The sequence below is a fragment of the Pygocentrus nattereri genome, chromosome 11 (genome assembly GCF_015220715.1).
Source record: "Pygocentrus nattereri isolate fPygNat1 chromosome 11, fPygNat1.pri, whole genome shotgun sequence".
Taxonomy (NCBI): Eukaryota; Metazoa; Chordata; class Actinopteri; order Characiformes; family Serrasalmidae; genus Pygocentrus; species Pygocentrus nattereri.
In genome coordinates, this window is record NC_051221.1 from 28,561,081 (window position 1) to 28,581,907 (window position 20,827).

At 39.1% G+C, this 20,827-nt stretch overlaps 1 protein-coding gene across 4 annotated transcripts; it reads left to right on the forward strand.

Annotated features, from left to right (window-relative positions):
- The first annotated feature begins 1,541 nt into the window (after window positions 1-1,541).
- nfat5a (nuclear factor of activated T cells 5a) lies at window positions 1,542-19,917 on the forward strand. Of its 4 annotated transcripts, XM_017699444.2 has the most exons (14): window positions 7,438-7,560; window positions 8,676-8,751; window positions 9,405-9,540; window positions 10,076-10,646; window positions 11,512-11,695; window positions 11,813-12,003; window positions 12,106-12,278; window positions 12,421-12,555; window positions 12,685-12,737; window positions 12,844-12,976; window positions 13,417-13,491; window positions 13,577-13,701; window positions 13,805-16,091; window positions 16,241-19,917. In XM_017699444.2, exons 4-14 carry the CDS (start codon window positions 10,138-10,140, stop codon window positions 16,459-16,461), a joined length of 4,086 nt encoding a protein of 1,361 aa, XP_017554933.2. In that variant the 5' UTR covers window positions 7,438-7,560; window positions 8,676-8,751; window positions 9,405-9,540; window positions 10,076-10,137; the 3' UTR covers window positions 16,462-19,917. The 4 variants fall into 4 exon arrangements, with proteins under 4 accessions (XP_017554929.2, XP_017554934.2, XP_017554933.2 ...); XM_017699440.2 differs by lacking the exons at window positions 8,676-8,751; window positions 9,405-9,540 and adding an exon at window positions 1,542-1,907; XM_017699445.2 differs by lacking the exon at window positions 8,676-8,751 and having other exon boundaries at window positions 7,436-7,560.
- Window positions 19,918-20,827: the final 910 nt, after the last annotated feature.

Below are 20,827 nucleotides of genomic sequence, written 5' to 3' on the forward strand. Positions count from 1 at the left end.
AATACTTACACACAATAAAAAAGTACAATCATTCCAGAATTTTCCACTGTTGTACTTTATAAACAGTAATTCAGTTCAGATCTTTAAAAAAACATAAGAGTATTGACTGTGAATCTGATACTTGGCTAGTCCAAAGAAGATTTAGAACTGTTTTGCCTGGACAGCTGTCATACTGCCGCTTCCACTTCTTCACACACTCTCCACAGCCCTGCAGGGTGCAGAATTATGGAGGAGAGCTTTGTTGCTCTGGCCTCAGCTCTTAGTGAAAATCTTTCACATCTGAAAGACATCTTATGGAATTCCCCAGGATAAACACGGCTAATGAAACATGATCCTGGATTACTGAAACTGCACATCACAAAGCAATAAAATAAAAAAAAATGATTGTATTTCTATTACAATATATTAATGGTTGAAATGGTTAGTAATGTTTAGTTATTCTGGCAAGATAATATTTAGCAAATAGTGAATGTCAAAGGGCATCTGGGAGGAAGCCAAAACATCTTCATCCTCTTCTTTGTTTGTAGAAAGAGTTAAAATGCCCTTTTCTTTTCCACCCAGACATTTGGCTATAGTCTTCCCGGGGAGGAGCTTTTTTCCGTCTCTTTACAGAACCAACCTTAGCCCTTCCCTGTCTTTTGATTATACACAGAAAGAAACGGTGTAATCCCTGGTTCTCCTAGCTAAAAGGAGTGTCCACTTCCAGAGCAATATAGTTCGGCACAGATTTGAATTAGCTAAACTTCTGTCTCTACTTCAGCTGCTTGGACATCTCTGCTGTGGTAGACTTGATAAACCACAGTGTAAACTGAAGAAACTGAGGTAACGTCAGTCTTTTCCTTATTTAATCATAAAAAGAGCAAAATATAAGTAAACTCAATCCACCAGCTCTTATACTTTGTGCCTGCTGGCCTAAATTACAGGAGAGCTAAACTGTTATCTCTGCTGGAATTGAGTCAATCTGATTTTCTACAAAGCCTGTATGTATTTTTTTATGTATTCATATTCTGAAAATTTTTCTATACAACCTAATACCGAACTAGTACACTGTCAAAACACCTCCTCGGTAAAGTTATACTGTAAGTCAGGCTTCACAGCAGAACCCGAGTAATATCAAGCTCTCAGTAGTTTGTTCCTCTCTTCTTCCTCTCACTACACTCCTAGCCTCCATGTTCTCCTGAGAACATGCACCGAGTCGGTCTTGGTAGGCACGGGTTTCATGAAGGAAGACAAAGGAAGACAAAGGAAGAAAACATTTTAATGTAAGGGTTTGTTCACAGGTGTTTTGTGGTTATGTTCATCCTGTTTCCCGCTCAGTGCCGACAGACATTACAAACTGGCGACACCAAAATGCATTATATTTTGACTCATGAGAACGACACATCACTCCGTTTATCTAAGTAACATAAATTATAGAGTCGTCTATGCAGTGTCACATCGCCCCGGTGAACGTTTTCCGAGTGCATCTGAATGTAACGGTAAAAAGACGGCAGCAGGACTTTTCCTGCATCTCATGCTGCCAACAATAATGGACAGTTTGCGCATGCGCGTGAAGGGGGAGGAGCCGTTGGGGGAAAACGGTGAATAGCTGTTATGGCTAGCTGGCTAATCAGATGGATGTAGCGAAATTACAAAAGCTTTCTTTAAGGAGGGTAAATAAACACAGCTGATTGTAGTCTGGTATTCTTTTGGTATCTTAGGGACTATATTTGTACCTAAACTCCGTCCTGACTAAGCTCAAGCAGTATATTGCCCGCTGAGCAGTGGAGAATCCGTTGCTCTGCTCTCATGAGGCACACAGCTAGCTAGACTGAGCTAGCTTAGCTAAGTTAGTATGCCCTCTGATTTTATATCTCTTCTGAGCACGGATATCGACCTCAATTCCCCCAAATCTCTGTACTCTAAAGGTAAGCCTGATATTGGTTCTGATATAATTCGTTATCTAACTATTTCATGATCCGCTGAACCGTTTACTGTTGTTGTAGTGATACTGTGCTTTTAATGATAATCTGTAGCTTCGCCCTCAGATGAGGCACGGCTAGCGGCGGTAGATGTGCATCGTTCTGGCTGCGTGTCTGTGTGTGTGTGGGGGGGGTGTGGGTGTGTGTTAGTGTGTTTGTGTTTTCCTCCACTTCTTCAGTGCGTTTCACTGACCTCCTTTCTCGCCACCGGTACCGCTGTTTGCCAGATCCGAGGGACGTCTCATTAGTATTTAAACCAATAACTCTGCTTAAGTTAATGAGATCAGCTTGCTGGGGCAGCTCCAATCCACGCTGCTTGAGAAAGAAGTATTGTGGTCGCAGTCTTGGATGTGTCTTATCCGAGCCTTGAATTTTAGATTAACGCCAGCCATGTTAGTGACTAGCTAAAGCACAGGCTTTAGACTAATAGCCTATTTTAGAGAGTTTTTCTCTCAGAGTAATAATTGGAGTCGAGGTTTGTTTATTTTGGTCCATTACAGGTGTAATAAAGTTAGGACGTGACATTGCCTGAGTCGTAGGAATAGTACAGGCACTGTTGTTGAGTGAAGTCAAATACTATGATATTATAAGACCAACACAGTGGTACATTTTAGATTAGCTATTAATTTACAGTCTGTATTTTAATGAAAACTGCCACTCGTTCTTGCTGTTGTGTTGTTAGAAATTGAGTAATGAAATAGGAATGTAAGTCTGGAGCATAAGCAGTAATAAAACTTTATGAAATGACCAATGAAAACTGAGGCTGGGTATGAAACTAATAACACTTTGTTTTTTGATTAAATGCAGGTGTTGAACCTACCAAGTAATTTGCGTCTAACAGCTAAAACCTTTTCTCTCCAGGCTATGACTCCAGACTGAAAAACAAAGTTGCATATGTCCACTTATAGAAGTGCAACCACTTTTGGACATACGCCATAAAAGCACCCTGAGTCAGATGTTACTTTTCCTTTCCACTATCATATTTACAAACCTGCGTTTTGAATTTAATGAGCGAACCACCTCCACCGGCTATTTAGGGAAGCACCTGTTCTCTCATATTAAATTATGTGTAGACAGTCTTTTTGAATTGACTTTATACTACAACCACAGAACATTTTCTGCAGAAACCATTAGCATTTTTGCTCAATCATGATTGACTTTGTAATGGCAAAGGTGGAAGTGTGTAATTCACGTGGCAATGTGTTCCTTTTTCAGTGTCGAGAGCTGTTCTTCTAACCTCACAAAACCCTTTCACCAGATTTAATCCCCATATTATAAAATGTAGCCCGAGGAGAATCGGATGATTCCTTAATCTCTCCGTAGTCAAGGGACACATAGTGACAGAATAGCTGGAATGTGGATCATGTGGCCTGCAAACCTGCCTGACTTCAGTTTCAGCACAGCCACCTGGTTCTCTGTTCACCTTGTACTAGCATAGTGTAGGAGCTCATGAGGGGAAGTAGGATCTGGTTTCACCTGTCCCTGCTGGTTCAAGACATGTGCCTATCACACTTAAGCAAAAACAGCAGTCTTGCTTTCGTTGATGCTACTATGCTATTATTTTAGCAACACATGCATTGTTTAAGTCTAAGCTATAGAGCCTCTTAATCTCTTACTTAAATATAGCCTGAATAAGTTTCAGATGTCCTGGGAAGCGTTGAAGTGAACAGTCCTCTACAAAAATTTTTCTGCTGTAGAAGCCATGCACATTTTGGCCAGAGCTTGTTTACCAAAGCTTCCTGGCTTGATGTGGTCCTAGTTTCTTGATACAGTAAAAGCTGGGCGAATTTCTGAAAGGCGGTGGATTTTACAGCACAAAGAGAAGTCAGGCCTTCAAATATAGCCTGAATTTTTCTTTTCCTGCACAATTTTGATGAATCTAATCATTCTCTTTTAAGTTTATTCTCCAATAGAAATGGAAATCATACCACCCAGTAACACAGAATTAGCCATTGTAGTCATCGAAGCACGCATATTTTTAAATATGGCGTAATCAAGGGATATGTTTCCATTTCCAGAGTCAGTAGAGGCAGAAGAAAAAACATTTAGAACATTTAGACCATAAAACCTTATTTGAGAAGATTATAAAAGTAGAGTTCATTGGGAATATGACAGGATAGAGACAACGGCGCAAACAGCAAGCACAGCTCCAGTGTTGAGAGGGAAATACACACTGTCGTCAACTTATGTATGCAAAACAAATTCACCTCAGTCTGTTTCATGTAACTTCGCTGAACTGAGGAAAACATTGAATGTTTTATAGTAGATGGCAGATTTTTGCCATTAAGGGATTTAGTCAGAAAGACTGTGTTCCAGTCTGGCGCTTAAAAAAATTTCAGGCTCGTGTTATAAAAACACAGACATTTCTAAATACATCATACTACATGGTGCTCTTCTATTAAAGTTTTTATCCTTTTCACTCAGAGAAAAGTAGTGTCAGGTTAGCCCTGCAGCTACCTTGCTAACTTTAACTTTGAGCATATTGTGCTCTTCATCTGATGAGGTATTTTCTGTCCTTTTGAGTAATGCATTCTCTCATTTGCAGTGATGATAATCATGACAACATTTACCACTGGCATACAGGTGCAGTAAGATACCTGGCTTCTTAGCAGGAGTGTTAATTCTCTGGCTTTGCTCTGCTTTCACCCATTGTCAGAAAAAAAAAAAATCAAACGGCCCGCCCACAAAAATGTGTCAGAAAGAAGTTCTGGAGTGTTCAGAAAAACTCCTGTACAGTTCTGGTTTGGTCATGCCCTCTGTAACCACAACCAACACAAGGAAGTCTGGAGGAATAAAATATTGTAGTGTCTGGAATAAAACAGTTCAGTATCTCTTGGACATACCAAGCTGACATTGGAGAACTAGCGCCAACCAAGGCTGAATGATCACCTTGCCTCAGTTTACCATCACATCTTATCTTCATTGAACATTTTAGAGCTTTTGTATTTGTTAACATAATAATTTAATATAGGGAAGCGCGAGTCATATCTGTATTGGCAGATAATTGCTTAATTTATCAGCATCAGATAGATGTTTAGATTTACCCGATATTTCAAAATATTTATTTACCGGACTGAGAAAAAGTAAAACATTTAGGCAATGCATGTGTACCATGTTAAAATGCTTTTTCTTCATATTTTATAACCCTAGGGAAATAAATGTTGCATCTTGTAGTTCTAATCAAGGTGGTTCTAGCCTAATTACTGCATTTTCTAAGTGCAATCTTCACTTGTATTCCTGTTTCTTTTTGACCTTTCTATGCATCAAACATCTTAACATCTGCAGATATCTGCTTTATGGTGCTTGTAACATAGTTGTATACTTGTAACTCTTACCAGGTCTCATTTAAGCCACCGGTGCACTAAAGACAGATATTCTTTTGCTTCTCAACAGGCTGTCAACATAAACTTATCTTAAAGCATCCATATCATGAATTTTTCTTGCTTTTTTTATTTATTTATTTAGTTTGATGTACTATGTTAGGAGTTACAAAATGTGATATTCACTCCAAAGTCCCTTCAGTTTATATATGGCAGCTAAGCAAAACCAGCCCATTTTGTATTCACTGTGGTTATAAAGTCATATATGATTAATGCTTCACATTGACATGCGAAAATATTGAAGTAGAGATGAGTGAAAAATCCATGCATCTGGTCTTGGCTATAGTAGATGATGATTTAGTGGTCAGTATTAATGTATTGTAAGATAAATTTAATATACTGGTTATAACGTAAGGGAATTTTACCTTCAGACTAGGATACTCTTAAAAACAGTACTTTGTGTTTAATCCAACACATACCTCAGCTGGATAAATAGATTCTTGTGTTTTAGTGATTGGTGCTGCAGGTTATAGTACTCAACTGAGCTTTTGATGATTGCTCATTTAGTGTTTGCACAAGATAATAAAAAGGCTAAATGAAGCATCATTCAGTGGCTTGTTTCATAGAAACTGTCACTGTTCTAACTGAACAGACTTTATTTTTCCTGTATGGTTTTATTGGTACAAGTCGGTAGTCTACCAACAACAAGTTGCTAGTCAGCCAGTGTACAAAGTTGTAGATATGGTTTTAAGGAAAACACCTTAGATACTAAGAAATGGCTAAACCATCTGATCTGACATTGGACATTAGTGGAGGACATGAGATATGGAAGTAATGGAAACTGTTGCTATGCCTCCTGGAACACATCTGAGGATATACATATTTCAGGATGTATTTATTGTACTCTAGAGCTTGAAGATGACACTGAGTTGACATTGTCACTTGAAAAGGTAAATTGTTTCTATATTTTGTGGATATTTTCTTTATATTTTGTGCATATTTATTATATTTCAATTTGGGTTTTTTATATATTTTCCTTTTACTTATTTACTTCCTTAGAGGTATTACCTGAGCTTTTAAGCATTTCATTGCATAAATGTCCTGACATCTTGTCACATTGGTATCAGCATGGGCATATACATACATTAAAAATGATTGGATATTGGCATCAGCTCAAAATTTCTATGTTGATATATCCCTGATTATAAAACCAAATTTTACTCCGTATTTATATTTACTGTACAACCCCACTTCCAAACAAGTTGGGCTGCTGCGCAAAGTAAAAAACAAAATGCAATGATATGCAAGTCATGTAAAGCATATTTTTAAAGGCAAATACTATAAAGACAACATATCAAATGTTTTTTTGAAAAATATATTACAATTTTGAATTTGATGGCTGCAACATATTCCAAAAAGCTGGGAGTGGGGGCCATTTTTACCACTGTGTTTCATCACCTTTTAACAACACTCTGTAAGCTTTTGGGAGCTGAGGAGACACTTCTGTAGTTTAGAAAGTGAAATGTTGCTTGATATAGGATTTCAGCTGCTCAACAGTTTGGGGTCTCCTTTGCTGTATTTTTCATTTCATAATGAACATAATTATACCTGTGGTGACAGGTCTGCACTGCAGGCAGGCCAGTTTAGCACCCGGACGAAACATGCTGTTGTAATACATGCAGAATGTGGTTCGACATTGTCTTGCTGAAATAAATAAGGCCTTCCCTGAAAAATACGTTGTCTGGATGGCACTCACTAGTATTTTCCTTTAAAAATATGATTTACATGATTTGCATCTCATTTTATTTTTATTTACTTTATGCACAGCGTCCCAAATTGGAAATGGGCTTTTAGTTCTGAAACATTTAAATGACTTAGCCCAACTTTTTTTTCATTGAGTTTGGTCTTACCTGAGAACAAAATCACAAATAAGAAATTATAGAAGAAGAAATTTCTTAAGAACGATTGGTAAAAGGGGCTCAATGTTATTAAATTTACAAAATGTCATTTATAATGACTGTCATGTGTAAATGGTAAAGATTAAGCCGAACAGTTAAACATTTTTAAGAATTAGCCACATTGCGTCCAAGACTTCCATTGTCTTCCAGTTGCTTTCACTGCCTCACCTATTTTTTCTGGTCTTATGCATTTTTCAGAGTCAGTGTATGACCTACTCCCTAAAGAACTACAGCTTCCCCCCACCACACAGGACAAACAGACCATGAGCCAGAAGAGCGGTGGAGAGGCAGGCCCTCTTCCCTCTGCAGCCCTGGCCTCAGGTAGGCTGCGTCACTGCATTTCTTGCAACCTCACTGCACAATCTTCCCTCCTTAGTTGCCTTAAAAACTGACTCATTAAATTTTTTAATTCGTAATCAGTTTTGATTGCTTATTTCAGTGTTCTGTTCTTTTTGTGTGCATTTGTCAGATTGCACACAAATGTCCTCCTTGCCACTCTTTTCCACTTTCACGTTTTTTTTTTTTGTTTTTTTATTTTGGCGCTACTACTTAATCTGTCCATTCTTTCATTTTCATAACACATTCATTAACATTTTAACAAAACTTTTAAACCCATCTGAACACTTTACATCTTTACTTTTGCAGTTATCTGTGGTTTTCAAAGGGTTTTAGTAGCAGACTTACAATCTACTGTTCAGTGCTGTGACCAGTGCTTTAGTTGCCTCTGTCTCCAATAACCACTAAAATGTTTAAAGAATTTCCTATTATCGCTCTCACTGAGCAAGAGTTGTTTCCTGGTTTTTGCCCAGACCACTCTCTGGCATGTGACCACCAAAGGCGAGTTATGGTTGAGGTGGCCCAAAAAAAAAAAAAAAAAAAAACCTTTACCAACACTTGTCAAATGTTTTTGCCCAGTTTGATTTTTGACATTATTGAAGAAAAATAACATGCCAAGTATAATTCTTGAAATAGATTTATGAATAAATAAAGGCTATTCTTGTGCTCTTTTCCCTTCTTCTAGCATGTAGTTTTCTTGTCTAATCATTAGAATTAATGCAGTGGTGCAAGGTGAAGGGTGAATCTTTTTGCTTATCTACTTTCTGTTTTGACAGGAAGTTGAACAAGATCAAATGAGGCTGCCCAGATTAACATCTGCTTTGCAGCAATAAACTTCAAAACATCAAATCAGAGCTAAAGTTGTAAATAAGATTGGGACTCCTCAAAAAAAAATCTGGCCCTGTGAATTATGTACCAATGCTTTATGTTTCAGGCATCTTTTGTTAGCTCTAGCATTATGAAGTTCATGCTACTTTGGTGAATTTACTGATTGATTTGTGCACATATGACTGACCAAATTTGCTGATATCTACTTTGGATTATTCTTGAATGACCAGCACTTACTGCTCTTTTGCTGTCATTTGTCATTTTTATTCCAGGGAGTTCCCTCTGAAACAGGGAGAGTCTGCTTATAAAATGGTCTGCAGTTCTCTGCTTCGTAGGTCATGTGATGAGGTCAGTAGGCCTGCCCCATCACCAAGACTATTTTGGGACACGTTGTATAGATTTTGGGAATTTCAAAGCAAAAACATATGTAAAAGCCAATGTAAAAATGTGCACATATATTTACTTGCCTGTTGATCTTGTCTCTCTGGTCATGTTCCTTTAGGAACGGCAGTGCATCCAGCTTCCTCTTTTATAATAGCTGAAGGGCCCTGGTTAACAAAAGGGGGGTTAGCCTGAGATTGAGGTACCTGTGGGAGAGAAAGTGTTACATATAAGCAATTTAGAACTTACCAGTAATATGAATGAAGGGCCAAATTACATGTCAGTTTGTCAGTTTTGTCAACAATGATATGTGCATTAATATAAATAGACTGTGGTACCCGCTTGCTCTTAGCAGTGGTTTGGCCCAGTCTGATTAGGGGTGGGGCTATGAGTTTAAATGGGGCTGGGGAAAGAGATTCAGAGGGGGAAAAATGGCGGGCATGAGGCCTGTTTGTAGGGTTAAAAGTCTAATCAGCTTTGCGGCCTCAGACTTCATCCTGTACTGAAGTTGAGTCAGAAAACTTCTTTTATTGGACTGATATTTGTGGACTAGACCAAGTCAACTAAAGTCCGTATGTCTAGAAACTGTTTTTAATTCGTTTATTTTCCTTTTTACACAGTTTTTCTTTTTTTCGTGTGAACACTAATAAATATGGACATTTTGTTGGAACTTACCTCGAAGTATTGAGCAGTCCTTACACGGCGAACCCAGGTTCCCGCATCTAGCACTGAACCACACGTAAAACCATTCTACAGGTCAGAAGCTTGTTTATTCTGTCTCCATGGCTATGCTCAGTCCCAAATAAACCCTTCCAATTGGCATGCAATAGTTGACACCTGGCACAGCATTTCAGACACCTCAGAATTATATTTGGACAGCATTTGTTTTCAGAGGCTGGGTAGTTTAGCTCAGCTTTTGTTATAAGATGGCAGTCATACATGTCTTACGCATGTTTACCTGCACAGTTATACATGGCACAGGATTTCAGATTTTTGGACATTTAGGCTGCACACTGTAAAGCAGAAGTGGTTACAGTAGAATATTCTGTGCTCAAACATGTGTTCATTCATGACCGTAAGGGAAAAGGGGGGAAAACATGCATAGTACATTATTAGCCTGATTCAATTGATTTCTTTTTTTGGCATTTGGCAAATTTGGCACTAGTGGTCTAAACGGAAAGGTGGAAATTGCCAACACATTATCATGCACAAATTTTACTGCTTGATCGGGACTGCTAGCCAGTTTTGTAGTAATAAGCATTATTAACTCTTTGCATTGTGCATACTACAGATGCAGCAACTGCCTCATCATCCCCTGGAGGGCACAGCAGTGCACTTCCTGCCTCTTCCAGCATGCACTCTACTGCTTCAGCTCCAGAGCAGTCATCCAGGCTCCACAGCTGTCTCCCTGCAGAGGTGTTGGGAGCGGAGCCTAGTTCAGCTTCTGCCATCAGTGGGGTTGCTGGGGGTGATGGTGTTGGGGTACCAGCCCATCAGAACCAGATGACCCCCTCAAAACGGCGGACTGTCCTGAATATCTCTCCACCTCCAGAAGACCTGCTGGATGACAGCCGTATGTCCTGCCAGGATGAGTTACCACTCAACCCAGACTCAGAGCAGAGCAGCAGTATATGGATGGATGACTCAGTTTCTAACTTCAGCATGCTGAGCAACAGTTCGTACAATGATAATACTGAGGTCCCCCGAAAATCCCGTAAACGTACACCTCGCCAGCGGCCTGGTCCCAAACCTGTGGCCAGGGATGAAGCAACCATGGATGTGTTTGATGCAGACAGCGCAAAGGCTCCACACTTCGTACTTTCACAACTGGGTTCTGAAGCAAAAGGCAATCTCAAAGGAAGGTTGGTTCTTTTCTGGAAAAAAAAAGTGTTAAATGACTTTTCTGTTCATTTAATATCCTTTTTAGTGCATATATCCACCAGGTCTACACGCACTATCTTTTGTACTCTGTACTTATTAATATGATCATAAGCTTAAAGAAAGATTCATATAAATATTGAAATTGATAGTGCTACAAAAGTATTCAGACACCATATCAAAAAATATATGTGAAGGTTACATAAAAATAAATTAAATGCTTAAAAAAAAGGCAAATTACACCTGGTGTCATATTCGCTGCCAAAAAAGAGTGACATAGACATTTTGCGTGGAAAGTGACACACGTGTACAAATGAAAAGTATTTGCAGTCAGAATACTTTTTAGTGTATGTCTTACGTAGGTTCACATGTAAATGGGATGTTATTTGGATATGTCCAAAGTCTGTGTGTCGAGGTTACGGTTCTCCATAAGGGAGTCGGTGTTTAGACGGTTCTTTTATTGACACTTGAATGAATCTGACTTTGAAATACTTTCCTTGTGGTAGTGCCTTACACTGATGGAATGTAGAAAATGCTTTTTTTGTGTTTTATGAACCTGTTTTGTACTAACAACTGCTCAGACATGACAGCAAGGTTGCAAAAGGAAATAAATACCCTGGTTGTACAAAGAACTTAATAATTTAACTTTGTGTCTCTGGATCCTTAACTATTACAATTGATCTTTTTAGTGTGCAAAATAATGTCTTATTAGCTTCTTTGTTGTAAAAAAAAAATTACTGTTCACGTTATGTTCTCTGAAAAATATATCCTGAATACAAAGTGCCATTACATTGTGACCCACAAACTGTGCCACAGTGTGAAGTGGTATCTCTCTTATTTCTCTCCTAGCACCCTCGAGGTGGCTGGCAGTCAGAAAGGGGGTGTTCTTTCAATGCAATATCCACAAAAGAGCGAGGGGAAGGAACTGAAGATTCTAGTCCAACCTGAGACACAGCACAGAGCACGATACCTTACAGAAGGGAGCAGAGGATCTGTCAAAGACCGCACACAGCAAGGCTTTCCCACTGTCAAAGTAAGAACTCAAATAAATTGAAATTTTTTTTGTCTGGTTAAACATGTTCTAATTTCATTCGAAACCCAAGATTAAGATGAAAGTAGGTGTTCATGGTATACTGTTTTCTTCTTTCAGTTAGAAGGTGTGAATGAACCAGTCGTACTCCAGGTGTTTGTCGCTAATGATGCTGGACGTGTAAAGCCTCATGGATTTTATCAAGCCTGTAGAGTGACTGGGCGTAACACGACAGCTTGTAAGGAGGTGGATGTCGAGGGGACCACAGTTATTGAAGTGAATCTTGAGCCTAGCAACTCCATGACATTAGCGTAAGGAATAGCACTGTGTTTGGCTCTCTGTGTTCTTTTCTAGTAGAATTATTGCTTGTGTGTTGTGCAGTACTGGAATTAAGCCAAGCTGACTTTCTGCAGAGTGGACTGTGTTGGCATACTGAAACTGAGGAATGCAGATGTTGAAGCTCGAATAGGGGTAGCTGGCTCCAAAAAGAAGAGCACTCGGGCTCGTTTGGCATTTAGAGTCAACATCCCCAGACCAGATGGCTCTGTCCTCACTCTGCAGACCCTTTCTTCACCAATTCTCTGTAGTGAGTATATTCAGGGTTTGTCTGAAAGCTGCCAAGAAAAAGTTACCTCAATATGTTTTTTTTTTTTTATAACTTTTTTTTGACAGCTGTTTGTTATACCAAAGAATGTTAAACCATTTTCTGTTTCTTAATTTCTGTTCAGCCCAACCTGCTGGAGTGCCAGAAATTCTCAAGAAGAGCCTTCATAGCTGCCCAGTGATTGGAGGAGAGGAAATTTTCATAATTGGCAAAAACTTCCTCAAGGGAACCAAAGTTATTTTCCAGGAAAATGCTACAGGTACTGCTAAAATAGCCTAGGGTGAATTCCTAAGTTCTGAAGTTTCCTGTTTTACCTAGTCATGACTTGTGTTATCAGTTATTTGTTGTTAATAAAGCACTATTTGAATAATTTCTGTCTTTGTTTCAGATGATAGCTCATGGCAGGCTGAGGCAGAGATTGACATGGAGCTTTTTCATCAAGTAGGTGCAGCTGGCCCAAGTAATAGGTTATTTTTTTAGCGCTTATGGTAAACACTTATCTGAAACTCTTCACTTATTTGAAATTTATATTTCTAATTTCAAACAGAATCACCTAGTGGTGAAGGTTCCTCCTTATCATGACTTGACTGTGACCTCCCCTGTGTCAGTTGGGATTTCTGTGGTAACGAATGCAGGAAGAACACATGAACTGCAGCCTTTCACCTATACGCCTCAGCAAGGTTTGTAAATAAGTAAAATATTGAATTCAGATTACTTTCTGATACACTTCTTGTAGACAATCAGTTACAGAAGAAAAAAAGGTGACCATAAAAATTACCACAATTTTAGTACTCTTGTTTATGTTCAGCACTTTTTTGGCTACATGGTATCTGTTATATCTCTATACCTCTATTACTGTAGCTTTTATTTGTCACATGGAACATGAGGATGATTTGTGCTGGAATTCACTTGTTTAGCCTGTATTGCTATAACATAGTTAAATGGTGAAATCTGTCTAATTTTGTTCTATCATTAAGAGACTGCAGGTTTGAATCCTGGTAATGTTTTTGGTAACAACTAAAAAGCTGTTGATTTTCAGGATGTTATATTGGTTGGTTTTAATATGTATCTGTATATAGACGTTTCCAACACTAATAAAATAAATCAAACTTTTGTGCAGAAAAAGCTGATATTTCTGTGAAGTCAGAATTGCCAGCAACATCTAAGCCTTGCACTTTTGAAGACCAGATAACAGGTATGACAATCTCAGAATTATAATCACATTATGCATTCAGTAGTTTATAGCATTCACATTTTTTTACAACTGCATTTTCTTGCAGCAATGCAAAGTGGGACCAGTAGTCTGAACAGTACCTTGATGGCCCCAATGATATCCATAGTCAAACGAGAAGAAGTCACTCCAATGGAAGTCTCTACCAACCCCACAGCATGTAACATTTTTAAGGTTGGCTATAAATTACATCCCATTGAAATGTTATTTTGTATAAATGGGATTTTAAGTGTGAAATATGCAACATGTTTAATCTTCATCTTCTTATTTTAAACAGCCAGCAGAGGTTCTTAATTCAAACCAACAGATTTTGGAAATAACCACCGTCCTTCCCACAAGCAGCAAATCATTTCCTAGCCCTGTGCCTCTGCAGCCTGTTGACTCTCAACAATCAGCACCTCCAATTTTTACAGCTCCAGAGCCCCTTACCACTATTCAGAAGCAGGACATCTCCCCTACAACGTCTTTTCAAGTGTCCTTGTCAGAAGACACAACAGTTCTTCAGCCTGTGCCCCCGCAGGTCCCTCAGCAGTTCTTGCGGGAAACCCCAGAGACTCTGTCTCCAGAAGACAATAGCCCAGATGGCACAGGAATGGTGGTAGTGAGCATGGAGTCCAGGCCTCCTCCATCCCAGCAACCCCAGGTCCAAAACCTTTTGCCTCAGGATGAGGTGGCACAGCTAGAAAGAGCAGTAAGGGAGTTGCAAGAGCAACAGCAACTTAACTCTGTGCTTTATGGTCCAACTCCTTCTGCTGAAAGCCTCCAACAGCATGTTCAGGAGAACATGAACAGTTTAAGGCTGGGTGGCAATGAGAACACACTGACCAACCAACAGCAGCAGCAACAAGAACAGAACATATTAGAGAACCTGCAGCAACAACATCAAAAGGCACTAGTGGATCTCCAACACCAGCAAACAGTCCTGGAAAGTCTGCAACAGCAACAAAAGGTCTTGGAGAACCTTCAGCACCAAGCTCTTGGTAGCTTGCAACAGCAGCAGTCGCATCAAAAAGTTCTGGAAAACATGCAGCACCAGAAAGTTCTTGAGGACATTCAGCAGCAAAACTCTTTGGTGAACATGCAGCATCAGAAAGTACTCAATACTTTGCAACAGCAGCAACAACATCAGAAAAATCTAGAGAAACTTCAGCAAGAGCAACAACATCAAGAAGTCCTGGAAAATCTACAGAAGCACTTACAGTCAGAACTCCCACAGATTCCTATGCAGTGTACACCAAGTTTTTCTGGAGTACCACCAGATCAAATATCTGAGCATCAAAGCACCACGCAGACAGATGGTACAATGTCCCAGCCATCTGACGGTTTCCTCCAAAATTCATCCCAGCAGCCACAGCAACAAGCACTTTTCCAACAGGCAGGAGGGATCTTGACTATTCAGACATCAAGCTTTCTTCAGCAGTCACCTTCGCAGTCCTCACCTCCCCAGCAATTATTTCAGAGTCATAACCCTATGACTGAAACACAGGACCCTCAGACGGCACTCTTTGGCTCTTCCAAAGCTTCCCAGGTCCAGCCTGCTTTATTTCCCAATACATTGACAATGTTGACAAGCACTAACTTATCTTCTGAGCAGCAGGCTCCCTCAACCACACTTTTCATTTCTCAGGGAGTTCTCCCTAGCCAAATAACAGCTGACAGTACCCAGAACCAACAGCAACAACAGATAACTTTTCTCACACCCATGCCACCATCTGCTTCGGCCCAGACAGTCTCACTTTTTCAGGGACAAGCCCAGTTGTCCACTCCAATGGAACAACAGCAGTCTCCCCAGCCGCAGCAAATACCGACACCTCAGCAAGCCTCTCTTTTCCAGAGCATGTCTACGATATCCCAAAGCCAGGCTCAGCAACCATCACAGACTGGCCTACTATTTTGTGCTACGCCTATTAACCCTCAAGACCTGCCTCAGACCCTCCTATTCAGTGGCCAGAACCAGGGTCCAATTGGTGGTGAACAACTTCCACAGAACATATTTCAAGACCAGCAGCCCATGCAGGTTGTCCCAAGCTCTGCAAATGTGGCAGCAGATACCTCTACAAACCAGTCTACTGTTCCATCCCAGTCAAATCAGAGTCCTCAAATTCTTTTCCCCCAAGCCAGTGTAGTGAATGTGGCTCAGCAGGATTCATCAGAGCCTATGTCTTTCCAAGATGAGAGCTCTGTTGTGGATGACTCAGCCACCAGTATGCCTTCAACTCGACCAGGACTTTTTCAGGACCAGCAACCTATGCAGGTTGTCCCAAGCGCCAGTAATGTTGCCTCTGTATCTTCCACAGACCAAGCCTCTGTCAACATTTTTTTGCCCCAAGCAGCCATTTCAGCACTGCAAAGTGGTGTAGGCACTCAAGAGTTACCTCAGGCTGCCACAGCAGCAGCCATTTTTAGTGGGCAGGGTGGGGTGGCCATTGGAGGCTTGCAGAGCTCCACCCCCACATCCAGTCAGCCGACTCCTGATCCACTCTTTCAGACAGCTTTGGGGAACACCCTAAGCCAGCCAGGACAACCAGGACAACCAGGCCTGTTTCTGTTTGAAATCCCCAATGGTAAGTTCTCTTTATGAAGATAGATTTTGGAAACTGTACCTCTCACTTGCTGTTGTGTAGATAAAATTAATTTAATACACAATATAAATTAGAGATGTAGTTCCAGTCTGTTTGAGTCTAATTAAGTCTTCTTTTGTTCTTTTTATCAGAATGTGGTCAGCTATTAAACCCTTCTGGTCCTGCGTTAGCAGATCGACTTGTCTCCATGGGGCATCCTAGTTCAGATCATAACCAGAGCCAGCTTCAAACTAGTGCACAGATTCACACTTTACTGGACCAGTCAAGCAACCTCAACGAGAAGATTGACGAACTACTAGAGCGGTTTCAGGAACAAGGGAAGACACTCTCCAGGAATTTTTTAGAGCAGTAAATGTACTTCAAATATCATTTGGTGAGCCCTGCTAAGCTTTCTGTCAAGCTTATAGATCCAAGTGTAATGTGTTGTGGAACCTGGAGGATCTACATTTAAAAAGGTTTTAGGCTTTAGGTTTAAAAAGGGTTGTTGTAGGCTGTTACAGTTGGTTGTAATCATGGTTGGTTGTCTTTTTAAGCATGTTTAGGGATCTGCATAGTTGGGGCCAATGAATGTTCTGGCAAGTCAGCATCATGCGATCTGAGGCCATTTCATATCTGAGCAGCATATGTTGTGTTTGCATTCTTTACTGTTAATCATTTTCCATCTCATTAATAGAAACTGACACAACTTGAACCTAGAACTCACCACTTAAACCCAAGACATTGGACCTGTAAGTTGATAAGATTTTTTAGATGGTATGTTTAGCACTTTATGGAGCTTCTGAAATGAGACACTTCCTTTAAGCTTTCGGGCCATTTTCATCCACCTGTTACCCTGTGTCTCTCTGTTAAGTGTTTTTCTGCAAAGGTTCTCTCTCTCTTTTTTTTTAAATTTTTATTTCTAAGTCCATTCATATGTAGATTTGATTTTCATAACTTATTTAACGAGCCATGATTAATTACTATAATGTTTTGTTTTGATGATTGTACACAATCTTCACTGACCCATAAGATGTATAACATTCACTGTAAATATATGTATGTAGTCAAGATTTATTTTTGCTGTTGTTGTTCTATCTAATACATTTGCAGAGAAGAGGTCCATCTTTAGTCATTCCTGTCCAGGATGTGTACCAGCACTTGTGTACAGTATGTTAACATCTCATACTGTTGTGTCAGATACACGCACAGACTAGCCTGGTTGATTATCTGGAAACTTGTAAGCTTTTACTTCATTAGGCTGTTGTTTTATTGTGGCAAGTCAGGTGTAAGAGGCCTTTTCCATGTCAAGCTTTTTGGTGGGCTGATGTCCTGTGATTAGTAAGTAGTGACTAAAAGTGTTAATGCCAAGGGTGGAAAACTAAAATGAGAGATCCAGTTGCTTAGAATTCGTTCACTATTGATTGATTGTGCCTATATGCACAACTGGTTTAAGCAGCTGCCTGTTTAGACTGAGTTTCAGGATGGCCAACCGGGCTATGCACATGCATGCCCATGACAATGTGTACAGTGTATGTCAGTTTTGTGTGTTCAGTAGAGGCAAATAGAGCATATTAATCTTTGTACTGTTGTTACATGAAGATTTATCCATGGTTTTATATTAAATGTGTTAGATGTACTTTTCCAATTGGGCACTAGCTGCTGGAAAGAAGATTTATTAATGTGAAGTGAGGATGGGTCATCAGTTCTTTCATTTATGTTTGACATAGTAAATGAAGTTGTACAGCGTTCGTTTTAACACATTGGCGTAGTATTGCTACATTGTTTACATAAATAACCATTGTTATATCATTTGGACTAATTATGAGAACATAACTCATACCCTATAGCTTTACTCCTGGTCATGGATAAATTTTGTTTCTTCCCAATTTTTTTTCTGAATCAGCACTCTCATGTGTTCTTGGAAGACATTTTTCATGAATATTCTGGCTGTGGATTTTTACCAGCTAACAAGTAACACCACTCGTGTGTGTGTGTGTGTGTGTGTGATTGTTTGTGTGTGTGTGTGTGTGTGTGTGTGTGTGTGTGTGTGTGTGTGTGTGTGTGTGTTGGTCACATCTTTATTTCACCCATGTTCATGTTCATCTGTGTTTACAGCAGCCCATTATTTTGAAGAACCGAGTTATTTGCAGCATTTTCATTTCAAAGCAGTTTTGCTTTGATGAGTTGTTTTGTTGAAAGATGTGTAAATTTCTCCCAAATTCATTTGCTCTATATGTCAATTATTTATCTTTGGACTATTTCCCTTGTTTGTCTGCCACTGTATAGTCATTTATTTTCTAATTATGTATTTAATACTTGTTACAAACCCTGTAAAAAAGAAGCTGATCTTTTTAGTTGTGGTGTTTTTTCCTCTGTATGACATTGGTTTGTAGAACATGTGCTGTCTTTGTAGTAAAGTGTATTCTCTCACCTGTATTAAGTGAGCCATACATACAATATTTTTGTAAGACTGAAATTACTAAATGTACTATGTACATTTTAAAACATTTGAATTTTGTGTCCCTCCTGCAGTACTGTACTTCATACATCATGTCAAGGGGAAGTGAATGATGATAGTGCTTTTGTCCCCATCACTGTGCTATGAAACAGAAGTTCTGTGTGACTTGTGGAGCTCAAATTCTGTCAATTTAAGACCTGAAAAAGGAGAAGTTTTTACAGAGTATATAGGCTAATGATTTGGAACGTGCGTTCCATACAAAGCCATATAAACAAAATAGTAGCTCTGATTTCAGAGTGAAAGAATGTGTTTTTACCTCATGATGTAGAAATATAGATTCACACTACATCTAACGAAGGACCAATTAAGATGACCTCTCCTTTTCTCTCACAATATGGCAGCAGAACTCTTTTTGTGGATGAAATATTTATCTGTGAGTTCTTGGTTTTTGAGTACCAATGTTCCAGCTTAAGTCAAAGTGTCATACTGTATATGTAACAGAAAACAAGCAGAAACAGAACAAAAGCAGAATATTTCTGCGCAGTCCATCGTTGTAAGAACTACTTAAACTTTCATTAGGTTACACAGATATTTAATCTACTCTCCATTGTATTGTCCTATTTTTATTGGAAGTACTTTGTGCCTTTGCAAGCCGTTCCCCCTTACTTCTAAAGTACCTTTGTAACTAATTACACATTTTGGGGTTTGTAGTTCAACTTTAAAGTGATCCAAAAGTTAAAAACTGCAAGATTTCTAATGATGTGTGAAGTTGTCTTGTCTAGGTGTTGTTTACAGATCCATCAAATGCAGAAACTGAGTGCATTTGAGCTTTATATCATGAAACTGCTATGCAGCTCAAACATTTTTCTTTTTTCCACCATTTTTTCCCTTTTTTAACAATTGGTTATTGCCTCTTGAGATTTGCCATAACAAGGTACAGAAGAGAAAAAAATGATATTCTTTTGATTGTTCTCATCTCTTTAAAAAAAAAAAAAAAGGCATGGTGAAGTAATGTATGTGAAATGGTTTCTGACAACAATCTTCGAGCGCTTACCCCACTCACCAGCAGTTTGTGTGCTTTGTATGCGTGTGAATGTTTGAGAGTGCATTTTACTCATTTTCATTTTTCATATGCATTTTTTTTACTATGATTTGCTTTTGTTTGATGTGAATAATATTCTTTACATTTTGAAGTCATAGGGATAACCGTTTACTTTTGAGTGTGTCTCTGTATCGTGTGAAGACTCATGTGAAGTAACATTTAACATAAATATACTTGTATTTTGCTTTAAATCAGTACATTTGTATACTCTTGCAGTTATATTTCTGTAAAACGTGCTGCTATCTATATGAATAAAGATAGATCTGAAATTCTTGTGTTTGTGTGTGTTTGGAGGGGATCTGTAAATGAATACATGGAGCATGTAGAAAATTTCCTCTCATCTTTACTATAAATCAGTGAAACGAGTTAAAAACAGTGTTTGAAGACATTCTGGACAGTCAGGGTACACTTTATTAATCAATGGGTTGATTGATCAACCTATAGCAGTACAATATTTTGCTTATTTTTTAAAAGTAAACTAGTAAATTGATCATTAAGAGAGAAGGTAGTAGTGGCCAGAATCATGTTTGGAAGCATTCTGGCCAGTCAAGTTGCAGTTAGTAAGTCTGTTAGTTGGTGATTTAAAGGGCCCATTGGAAAACCAACTTTTGAACTGCTCTTTTGGAAAATAGTTTGATGTAGTATGTAAACGTTACATTTTCAAAACATGCGATTCTTTTTCCAGTCCATTCAGGCAAGTTTCAAAAACAGCCTGTTTGGAATCCAGTGTTTTTGTGACGTCACAAAAACCTATACATATATCTCCTTTTCACAGGACGAATATTTTATATTAGCACACATCATGAGGGAACCTCGCTTACATCATCATGCTCCTTGGGATGAGTAGTCCTCATGGGTGGCTTTGGCGACCAGGTCCCTTCAAATCTTTATTGAGCCCCTCATGGAGATACACACCTGCACACCCTCGACTACATAACAAGTTAAATATCTTGTGATCTCAAGCTAGTTATAGTTGTACTTAACTATACTTAACTCATAATCTCAAAACCGCAACTTTTGTTATCTTGAAGTCACAAGATACTTAAGATTACGATAACGTCGCCACGGTAACGGAAGGTGAGCACATTAATTTATAGGGCGTCGATTGGAAGAAGGAGGGTTTTAAATGTCTGCTCCAACTTCAGTTGTAGCTACAGTAGACCTACAAATCACGTTAGG